We start from the raw sequence: 10680 nt of genomic DNA, 5'->3' as shown, positions 1-10680 counted from the left end.
CTGCTGACAGCAATTTCTGCTGGCATATTTTATATGCGAAGTTCTCTGAAAGAAAACTAGATTCTAACTTTCCAGTGAGAACCACACAAGGATCTTTCAAGATTTTTTATTTTAGGGTTAGGGCTTCACAAAACCCCCACATTGTTCTAGAGGTTTTTCTTTCTCCTGGCAGAAGACAAGCAGGAAGAGGGAAGTCAATTGCTTCCAAGTACCATCCCAGTAATGGCCATCAAAGCTTTGGAAGTGAAGAAGAGAAGAACAGAAGAGATTGGATTTATCCCCCGCCCTTCACTCGGAGTCTCAGAACGGCTTATAAACTCCTTTCCCTTCCCCTCCCCACAACAGGCACCCTGTGAGGTAGGCGGGGCTGAGAGAGCTTTGAGAGAACTGCCCTTGAGAGAACAGCTCTGTCAGAACTATGGCTTGCCCAAGGTCATCCAGCAGCTGTGAGCGAAGGAGTGGGGAATCAAACCCGGTTCTCCCAGATTAGAGTCCGCACTCCTAACCACTACACCGAACTGGCTCTCCAGGCCAGAGACAATTAAACAGTCAGCTCACACCCTCCTAAAAGCAACAAAGTGACTTGGTGTGCAAGGGGCTAGACCATACCTTCCCAGAGATTTCACAAAAGGATTCTTTGACCCACATGGGGGTAGGAAGAGAACGGAGATAACATCCCTTGGCACAGAGGAACCAGGTGTCTATTCTGACAGGGCAGTTTTGGCTGATTACATCTGGAGGAAGGAGCTCCATCCTGATAGCTGCCATGGCCGTGTGGAGCAGAGACAGAGCTGGCTCCCTGGACAAAGACTAAGGTAAGGGAAAGTTTCTGGCACACTGTAACTTACGAGCTGAAGAGCCTGCCTTAGAACAAGATCAGCTAGGGCATGTACAGAGTGAGTGACAGGAGGGACTATATGGCTGCACCTTTCTTTTGTATTTCTTGCTCAACGCACTGCTGCGCAGAGATTATGTGCACAGACTTCTTGCTTTCAATAAATTCTTTACTAGTTTAAAACACTGGCAGTGGCTCACCGTACCATTTGGACTGCCACCATTCAAACACACTATTCAAAACAGGCGCCAGGGGAAGGGAGGCAGCCACTTGCTAAGTCACTATTTTCCTAGGAGGGCACAAGTGCGGTAAGCTGTGCCCATAGTAACCAGTCTCTGGGTAGTAGAAGACACAGGCACTCGGGTGGAAGCACTTGCCCTCTTGGCAGGTAATCCCTAAAACAACAAGTTGGTGGAAATGTACCAACGGAGACCATAAACCTGACCATGGTGGATCAAGCCAATGGCCCCTCCAGTCCAACACTCTGGGTCATACAGTGGTCGAAACCCCAGTGCCCTCAGGAGGTCCACCAGCAGGGCCAAAACTCCAGAAGCCCTCCCACTTTTGCCCCCCCCCCAAGCACCAAGAATACGGAGCATCGCAGCTCCAAGTGAAAAAGAAACCCCTCTCAGAGTCTGGCAAGCTAGGAGAGCAGTGTGTTGCTAGACGGAGACTTGATATGGTTGCCGGGCACCTAGACAGGCCAGTAAGACTCTCACAGGTGAGCAGGGTCATTCCACTACAGGAACCAGCTACCTTACCCTGTGAGAGCCAACATTCTCAGTGGTATTTAGCAATGGGAAGGATTTTGTTTCTCCCTGTGGAATAGCAGTGCGAGGATAAGGCAAGTGAAACTGTCAAAGGCACTTGTGTGTGGTCTCAAGCTCACAGCTCGCATCAAGCCACACTCACCGACCTCTCAGCTTGCATGACACCCATGCATGACACACAGATACTTCAATGAGGAAGACCAAAAAAAAAAACTTACCCTGTGTTTGGTGAGAAGGTCGTGTCAAATGTCAACTTCAAACCTTTGGCAATCTGATTTAGGGAGGGAAAAGTAGTTAATTAAGAGCACCAAATGCTTTCCTTAACTGCAGATTGACTAAAAACCCATTTACCTGATCTTCGATGGCCATTTCTGTTCCCAGAGTGTTATCTGTGTTCCATTTTTCTGTAAAAGTCACACCGTATTCAGTCCACTTGTATTTGGTCTCCAAACTCCCATTCACTTTCCCCGTGTCTGTGTTTGATGAGCCAGCTGTTGCGAACTCCTAACAAAGACAACACAGTCCAGGTTATTTCTGAGTTTGGCAAACCAAAGAGCCAGAATCGCCAGGCATCCAGTAAAAGTAGCGTCTTCTGAAATGACCAGATTACAACTCAGTGCAATTCATCACACATCACTAGCCCACTTACTGCCCTTTTTAGAAAAACTGCTTATATATAAGGACAGCATTTGTTTCAAGAGCCCACAGATACACCCCTGAAGACAGGGCAGAAATTGCACCAGGATGCTGAATGATAACAATAGAGGGCTACTTTATACATCATGTTTCTTGAAACTGAAAATATCGTGGGAAAATGCATAATTCAGAGCCAGCGAGCACTCGTAGCAATGCTGTCAAATGCAGCCTTTTGCAAACATGGATTTACTGGCAGGCAACGCATGGAGTGGCCCTTAGTGCAGCAGCATCTCAAACTTTTCACATGCCCCAACACTCACTTGTATCGGTCATCAAAGGACAGGCAGGAAAACGGCTAAGGCAGCAGCCGCTTCCTCAATTGAGATTTAGCTTTGCACGTGATCATGAGACTGCCAGAAAGCAGCTTCCCATTTGTCAGCTAGCTGCCAAATGTTTTCTGTTTTCCCTTTCTTGCGCATTCCTCTCCTTGCGCTTAATTGCCTTGCTGCCGCAACGCATATCTTTCAAGGCTGCTGGAGGAGTCGCTGGAGAAGTTGCTTTGGCTTTCCCTGGGAATAGTCGTGGGAAGCTTTACCTGTTATAACCATTTGTTCTCAGGCCTAATGGCGCGCGGGGGAACCCCCGTAATTGGGTCTGGCTGATTTGAATGTACTATAACCCATCATGCTCTTAGATTACTCGTCATTCCTAACAGTGTTCCTGTTCATGCATCTAAAGCTTCAAAAAAAGTAAAACCTTCCTGCAAGTGTGTACTTCGTTGTTGCTGTGGGTCCTGACACCATTGCAGTCAGATTGGAGCCCCACTCCCTAGCAGAAAGGCGTGTATGTGGGGAGGGGGGTTCCATCCCTCCAACCAAAGCCACAAGCTTTGCCAGTGTTTTAATACCCCACTGCCAGTACCTACCACTCCACTTGCAGATTTCGTTTTCACATCCAACTTCACAAGGCCAAAACCTTGACAGAAAGAACTGAAGTTAATAAAGCACACTTTTTAACACAACACATCTTACAAACGGGGACCTGTACACAGCCCTTCAGGGGGTGGTCTAAAATCTGGAGGGCCTTGGGGAGAATGACAGGAGCCCCTTCATCCAACTTGCAATGGCTTCTGAGAGCAAATCAAGGAGAGCCGTTCAATACGCTGCGCCCCACATCCAGGAGGAAAAGCCCAGCTTTCTCCTGCAGCTCTTAAAGTGGCACACAGCAAACAGGAATCAACATAATAAAGGTGTTCTGCCTGCTTTCACGTCACGTTTTACTTGTTATGAGCTTGTTCACCACATCACAGCCTCCTTGGGGCTGCTCCTGGTTGACCCCTCTTTTCTTGCTGCCTGGCCACAGCGCAAGTCCCACTTTTCAAGGAGAGGTGGGTGTGACAGTTCCAGCATTATGAAATGCCCTCCCCATGATGTCCATCATCCCTAGGAAATGTTTAGCAATTCTTTTGGGGCAGGCGTTTCACAGCAACAGTATCATTTAAGGAAAAGCTGTAAAACTGTTTTGCTTGTCTATATTTTTTTTAATTTTAACTGGATTATTTACGGGTCCAGCCAATCACGACACAGCTTTAAAAGAGCTTTTTTAAAAATATATATATATAGTAGTCATACAGATTATACCATTGAAGAAGCCACAGAACTGTGAATGCAGTCAATTACTCTAATAGTGACTGGAGGAAACCCTAGTTCACCCTTTCTCCACTCGGCTTCCGCCTTTGCTCCCAGGACACAGGAGAAACAAATTTTAAATTTGAACCTGGAAGGAGGAGACAGAGACCAGTCCCACCAAAATCCACACTGCATCCAATAGGATCAAAAGGATTTATGGGGAAGGCCACGATGCAATGCTTTCTGGCATGTTGTGGACCCCCTCCCCGGAAACGGGTCATGGCCTCCCCTTGCTTAGATGCTGGGCTGGGGGAGAGGACACCTAGTTCAGGCACTCCTTGGCTCTGACAGATGTCGATCCAGCAAGGCAAAGTTCCCACCACTACGTCTCCCCAGCAGCAGAAACCTTCAGAAGCCATTCCAGCCTCTGCAATCCATTTCTGAGTAGCAGTGGAACAGAGGGAAATCATTCCACGCTCTGGCAGAACTCAGCCAAGCGCAACCCAGAAGTTCCGCCCAACCCTCCATGGAAACTATTCACTCACAAACCGCTCACAGGAGTTCACATGGACTGTTTGGGAGCAGATGATTTTTACGAAAGCAGTAGTTGCCAGATGCCCAGCTCAGAAACTGGCAAAGTAACCTCATTAGTTACAGCACGGGCTCTCTCATTTTTCCCTAGCAAGGCCCCTTTTACTTTTTCAAGAGAAAAGAAAATAAGTATCTTTAGCCTTGAAGCACAAAGCGGCACACACAGCAACCAAAGAACAGATGTTTTAAGCTCAACAACAACCCCCCTCCCGCACAGCAACTTTCTGGGAACCCTCAACCCGAACAGGAGCAGACGGGGGACCTTTGCAGGTAGTCTTATACGCAGACAGCCTGCTACTGCACGAATGAAGCTGCAGACTGGAGAAGTAGGCACTAAATGAGGACCAGTGCAGGATCTCTGCCCCCCTCCCCTTAAGCCACAGACGGAGACTCAAAAGAATCTCCCTTCTCTCAGAACTGTAACTGGAGCATAAAATTGGCTTGTTCAGAGTCAGCACAACAAATTAAGAACATATATTTGAGAAGCGTCACTCATACCAAATCCTTTGTTGAAGACATCTCTGGCAGATTTGCCGAGGTCCACGTAGGCTGGCGGGATAGCCATGGGAGCTAAGAAGACACAGGAAAAGGAATGTTAATACTGCAGTGGGAAAAAAATTTTTAAAGCCAGTATTACTTCTAAAGGTGCTGCGTTTCCTAAATTCGTACAGAGGAAGATCAGGCACAAACCACTCATGTGCTATAATTTTTAATCAGAATTTTATTCTAAAGTTTATTCTAAAGTTGCATCTAAAGAGATGCAACAAAATAGACTCTGAAATCAAATACTGTATACTGTATTCTCCCAGTCTGCTGCTGGCAGAAGATCTACCTAAATCAAAGAAAGGCGTCCAACTTTGCTGAGTAAAAACACAGGCTGCAGCCAATGGGAGAGCTGGGACAGGGACATGGGGCGGAGTGAGCGACAGTTTCCAGCTGTTCCTAGAGCTGCTGACATCGCTTCCAGGTTACCCCCTCCCCCAAAGTGACATAATCACACTCGCAACACGGGTGATCTTTTCCTTCAACAGGAACTTAGGGCAGGGCGTTCCCCACCCTGGCCAGAGGCCTGGCAGCCCTAATACAGGCCGGTATTTCTAATTACCAAGAATGGCAAATGGCAGAAGACCATGCCATTCAGGCCGACACGTCTGGATAAATGCAGCATGTGCTCTTCCAATGCATCTTCCTCTAAAAACAAACATACACGAACCATCCACCCGTGCCACCTAAATATGATTTTATACAAGTATGTAGGAACAGACGATTCGTTCAGCTTACAAGTTCACCCCCAAACAGAAACATTTAAATTATTGCATAAAGGTCATTCAAGCAGCGTTTGATAGGTTAATACAGAACTCCCCTCCCACTGCTCCAGACACTAAATCCCTGCAAAGCAGATGTTCACATTGGACAAGGCCGTGAGCCAGTTCCCCACTGGCTTTCAGCAATAGCTGCAAATCTATTGCGTGGATCAAGTAAAATCCAATATCCTCTAGGTTTACTATACTCTGCTACCTCAAAAGAGAAGCATTTCATTTGGTGACACAGCCTAGCTCCTAAACACTGCCAACATACCAAACGGACTGCAGAACGTGGAGCGCCCTCGTGACAACGGAGGAAGGGGGCAAAGCAAGTGTAGCACTAAGAGCTCTAGGAAAAGCACCATGGATTAAATTGCCTGAGAGATTAATTCGTAAATTATACAGCTACTCCTGTGAACTGCAGCTAAGTAGGGATGTTCCACAACCAGTATTGATTAGTCAACAGTTTAAAAGTCTTGATATGTGGATAACAGAAAAGGACAGCAGGAAACGTTTTTTTAAAAAAATACCTTCCATCTCCCAGTGCTTTTGGCTATCACACTGTATTTGTACTCTCTACAGTCAAAAAAGCTGAAAACTGTTATAAAAAGCTGATTTGCCCAAAATTACAAGTAAGCTCTCTCAATACTACAAAGTTGGCACGAGACTGCAGGGGGAAAACACTGAAAACTGCTGAAATTATGCATGTTTCCTAAACTGCATATTTCAAGCCTTTCATCTACGAACCAGCCTCTTTCATACTGGTTAACAGTTGCACTTGCATTCAAACAGACACGCTCAGAATCCAAATGGAATGTCATTCGGGAAATTTTAGAAGTTACAGAGGGGAATGAGGATCACCAGCTTTTTCTCCAATGGACTCCAACTAAGCATAACAGAGCTGGAGGGGGTGCTTTTGCACTGAATACTCTGTAAGGCACATGTTAATACAAAGTTTTACAGACACGTTTTACCACTTATACAACAAACTGCCACATCTGAAACAACTATTGTTTATAAGAAAGCTCTCAAAAAGTTTTAGCCAGAGATAGGATTAGTTTCATTTGCTTTTCAGCAAATTTATACCCTGCCCTTCACTACCTGAAGGAGTCTCAGAGCAGTTTACAATCTCCTTTCCCTTCCCCTCCCCACAACAGGCACTCTGTGAGGTAGGTGGGGCTGAGAGAGCTCTCTCGAGATCTGCCCTTGAGAGAACAGCTCTGAGAGAACTTGTGACTGACCCAAGGTCATACCAGCAGCTGCATGTGAAGGAGCAGAGAATCAAACCTGGTTCTCCCAGATTACAGTCCGCGCTCCTAACCATTACACCAAACTGGCTCTCAAGCGGAACAAGAGGGATTTTTACTACTGGTGTATCCACTGGAATTTCAACTCTTCTGCACTGCTCACCTCACCACAAATGCCTCAAACCCCATCTGCAATGCTGGGCACAGAAATGCTAAAACGCAACCTCTCGATTTGCAAAGGAAACCCTCACAGCAGGCTGAGCGCTTTTCTCACTCTGTCTGACCCAATGCAGATACCTGGCAAAAAGAGGCCCCAGATTTGCTCTGCAGTCTGTAGGTTGAGTAGCATCCTCAACTCAACAGAGTAGTCGTTAAAAGAAAGAAGCCCAGCCACTGTATTCATCATTGGGCAGAATTTGTGCCATGTTACTTTGCATTGTGACTTAAAAATGTCTGTATATTTCCTGCATCAGATATGGTCATGCTGACCAGTGCTGAAGTTCCTAGTTTTATCAACTGGGTCAGCAAGTACACTGGAGGAGGCAATGACAGCTCCCCATCCTACTCAGAGGACATCAGCAACTGGAGGCCAAAGACAGCAGAATGTGGTCCCTGGCAGGCCCCAATCTTCACACACACACACACACATCTTAGCAGAGGGAGTAGCAACGGGGCTCACTGGCAGGTCCCTGTGGAAGACAGATGTGGCACTGTCCAACCACCCCTTCACCCAATTCTCCAATCAGTCAGCCCACAAAAGTTGCTGCTATGCACGGCTGTACAAAAACAGTCCCCCCCTCCCAATCCAATTGAAAAGAGAGAAGAGATTGGATTTATACCCCGCCCTTGACTACCCAAAGGAGTCTCAGAGTGGTTTACAATCCCTTTCCCTTCCCCTCCCCACAACAGACACCTTGTAAGGTAGAGAGAGAGAGCTCTCCAGAGAACTGTCCTTAAGAGAACTTGTGACTGACCCAAGGTCACACCAGTAGCTGCGTGTGGAGGAGTGGGGAATCAAACCCGGTTCACCCAGACTAGCGCTCCTAACCACTACACCAAAAGGGGTTTCAAACCATCCTAAATACCACTCTTCTGCTTCAAAAAATGTATGCATGCTGTATTTCCCAGGAAAAATTGGAACAAGGTGTCATGCCCTGAGGACAGCTACTTTGCAGAAGTCCCACTGAAACCAGTAGAAACACCTTCCAACTCCATGTGTTCCGTAGAAAGACAACAGATGTGTCTCAATTATTTTATTAAAGAACAGAGAAGGAAATGGCTCCACCTCCAAATCAGCTATATACCAAATACTAAAAAAAAAAAAAAGGTCAGGAGAGTGGGGGGGGGGGCTCTTCTTGATGAACCTAAAGTATAACCTCGCTACAGCAGACACGTACACGGCAGTTAATTGAACTACGAGCTTAAAAGATTTCAAGGATTACACCACACCTTTCCCTTAAGTTATTCTTTCGTGCTCCTCCACACCCTTATCTTAAAGCACCCCTAAGGAATTCTTCGAAGGTTAAATATCTACAATTCCATCACAGTAAGCGGTTCGTGTATAAAAGACTGCATTTAAAGGATACATAAAGATTTGAGTGTGCAACAGCTGAATATTTATTCTAAATAGTTATTATTGTCAAAGATGGACACTCTTGTCTGACTACAGATGATCCACTGTGTTAGATATTAATCTCTGTTAAAACTTCGTTACTGCAACTTAACTTGTTAGTTGTTACTTTAAAATCCTTCCTTCAACTCTCCCTACTTACGTCTTGGTGGGCGTTCACATGCTGGATTAAAAGACATGGCTATCTAGTCCAATTTAGAGGATCTATAAAACGGGGGGAAATGCACAAAAAATACGTAAAATGCACAAATTTGGAACTGAAGATTAACAATCGATTTAGGGAGTTAGGCAATTTCAAGAGCATCTTTTTAGATTCTGCACTCGCAAACACAGAACGTATCTGAACAAAGTCTGAATCCAGGGGCACCCTTAAACCCAACAAAGTTTAATTCTGGGTAATACCCAGAATTAAACTTCTGGGTAATACCCAGAATTAAACTTGGTGGCATGCACACGAAATCTTATACCCAGGATTTAACTTGGTTGGTCACCAAGGTGCCCCACTGGACTCAGACTGGGTTCTGCTGCTTCAGACCAACATGGCGACCCACCTGAAGATTCCCTGTGCGTTTTGTTCACCAGGGGCAGGGCCATCACCCCAGATGCAAGGGGCAGTTGGGCACCTGGGGGGGGGGCATTCTTTGGCAGCTGCTGCCAAGGCGACCATAGAGGAGAGCTAGGGCCGCCTGACCCCCCACCATCCCGCCGTGCTGCAGCCACCACATGCCAAAAACAGCAGCAGCAGGCCCGCCTCCCCCCACCAGAGGGGAGAGGCGGATGGGGGGGGGATGGGTTAGGGTTGCCACTCTGCCAAGGCAGACCCTGGTCACGGCCAGCAAGAAGAGAAGAAGATTTATGCCCCCCCCCCTTCACTACCCAAAGGTGTCTCAGAGAGGCTTACCAACTCCTTTTCCTTCCCCTCCCCACAACAGACACCCTGTGAAGTAGGTGGGGCTGAGAGAGCTCTGACAGAAACTGCTCTTTTTCAAGGACAGCTCTGTCAGAACTATGGCTTGCCCAAGGTCATCCAGCCAGGTGCAAGTGGAGGAGTGGGGAATCAAACCCGGTTCTCCCAGATTAGAGTCCGCGCACTTAACCACTAAGAAGAAGAAGAGATTGGATTTATACCCCACCCTTCACTACCCAAAGGAGTCTCAGAGCAGCTGACAAACTCCTTTCCCTTTCCCTCCCCACCACAGACACCCTGTGAGGTAGGCGGGGCTGAGAGAGCTCTGACAGAAACTGCTCTTTTTTCAAGAACAGCTCTTGTCAGAACTGTGGCTGGCCCAAGGTCATCCAGCGGCTGCAAGAGGAGGAGGAGTGGGGAATCAAACCCGGTTCTCCCAGATTAAGAGTCCGCACACTTAGGCACGACACTAAACTGGAAGAGAAACGGGAGGGGCAGGTGAGGCGCAGGGTTGCCAACCCTGGGCGGGGGATTCCGGGAGATCCGTGCGCGCCATTCTAAGGCGCGACTGTAACCCTCCCTCGTTAATCAGACCATACCCTTAATTTAAATTTGAGGGAGGGCGGGAGGATTATATATATTGTTTTCCATTACAGAAAAGTAAACAAAATATAAATTCTTTACACCATATTTTGGAGTTTCCATTATACATTTCTCCCTATCCATCTATCTATTTTTGCCATCTTTTTTTGAATGTATTTTCTTCTTTCCCTGCTAATATCATATTTATCTTATCCATTTCTTTTATTTCCAAGATTTTCATAGTTAATTCTTCTCTATTTTGGTATTCTGTCTTATTTCCACTATTTCGCTATAAGTATTCTGGACATCGTAAGTATATATAATATCAAACATGAATCACTGTAATTTATCCCATCTGGTAACATATTAAGTAAATATACTTCTGGTTCTAGCTTCAGGTCTATTTCAGTCATCTCTAGTATTACTTGTTTTATAGTATTCCAAAATTTGCAAATCCTCTCGCATCTCCACCATATGTGATAATATGACCCGATGTTTTTATTACATCTCCAACAATTCCCTGAGCTTATGGCGGCCTGTGCTACAGAAG

General features: G+C 46.3%; 1 protein-coding gene across 1 annotated transcript in view; it reads right to left on the bottom strand.

Moving 5' to 3' along the window:
* The window catches only part of VDAC2 (voltage dependent anion channel 2), a 15236-nt gene extending 6389 nt beyond the window's left edge, over positions 1-8847 (bottom strand). Inside the window, exons 1-5 of the mRNA XM_015410671.1 lie at positions 8784-8847; positions 4959-5030; positions 3167-3216; positions 1957-2109; positions 1824-1876 (exon numbers count right to left, since the gene is read on the bottom strand). Of these exons, the coding sequence (XP_015266157.1) occupies positions 1824-1876; positions 1957-2109; positions 3167-3216; positions 4959-5030; positions 8784-8820 (365 nt within the window). The 5' untranslated portion in view covers positions 8821-8847. The remainder of the gene's footprint in view (positions 1-1823; positions 1877-1956; positions 2110-3166; positions 3217-4958; positions 5031-8783) is intronic.
* Between the last annotated feature and the right edge of the window lie 1833 nt (positions 8848-10680).

Source organism: Gekko japonicus, unplaced genomic scaffold (assembly GCF_001447785.1).
Source record: "Gekko japonicus isolate JY-2015 unplaced genomic scaffold, Gekko_japonicus_V1.1 scaffold5410, whole genome shotgun sequence".
Taxonomy (NCBI): domain Eukaryota; kingdom Metazoa; phylum Chordata; class Lepidosauria; order Squamata; family Gekkonidae; genus Gekko; species Gekko japonicus.
This window is presented reverse-complemented; position numbering and strand designations above follow the sequence as displayed.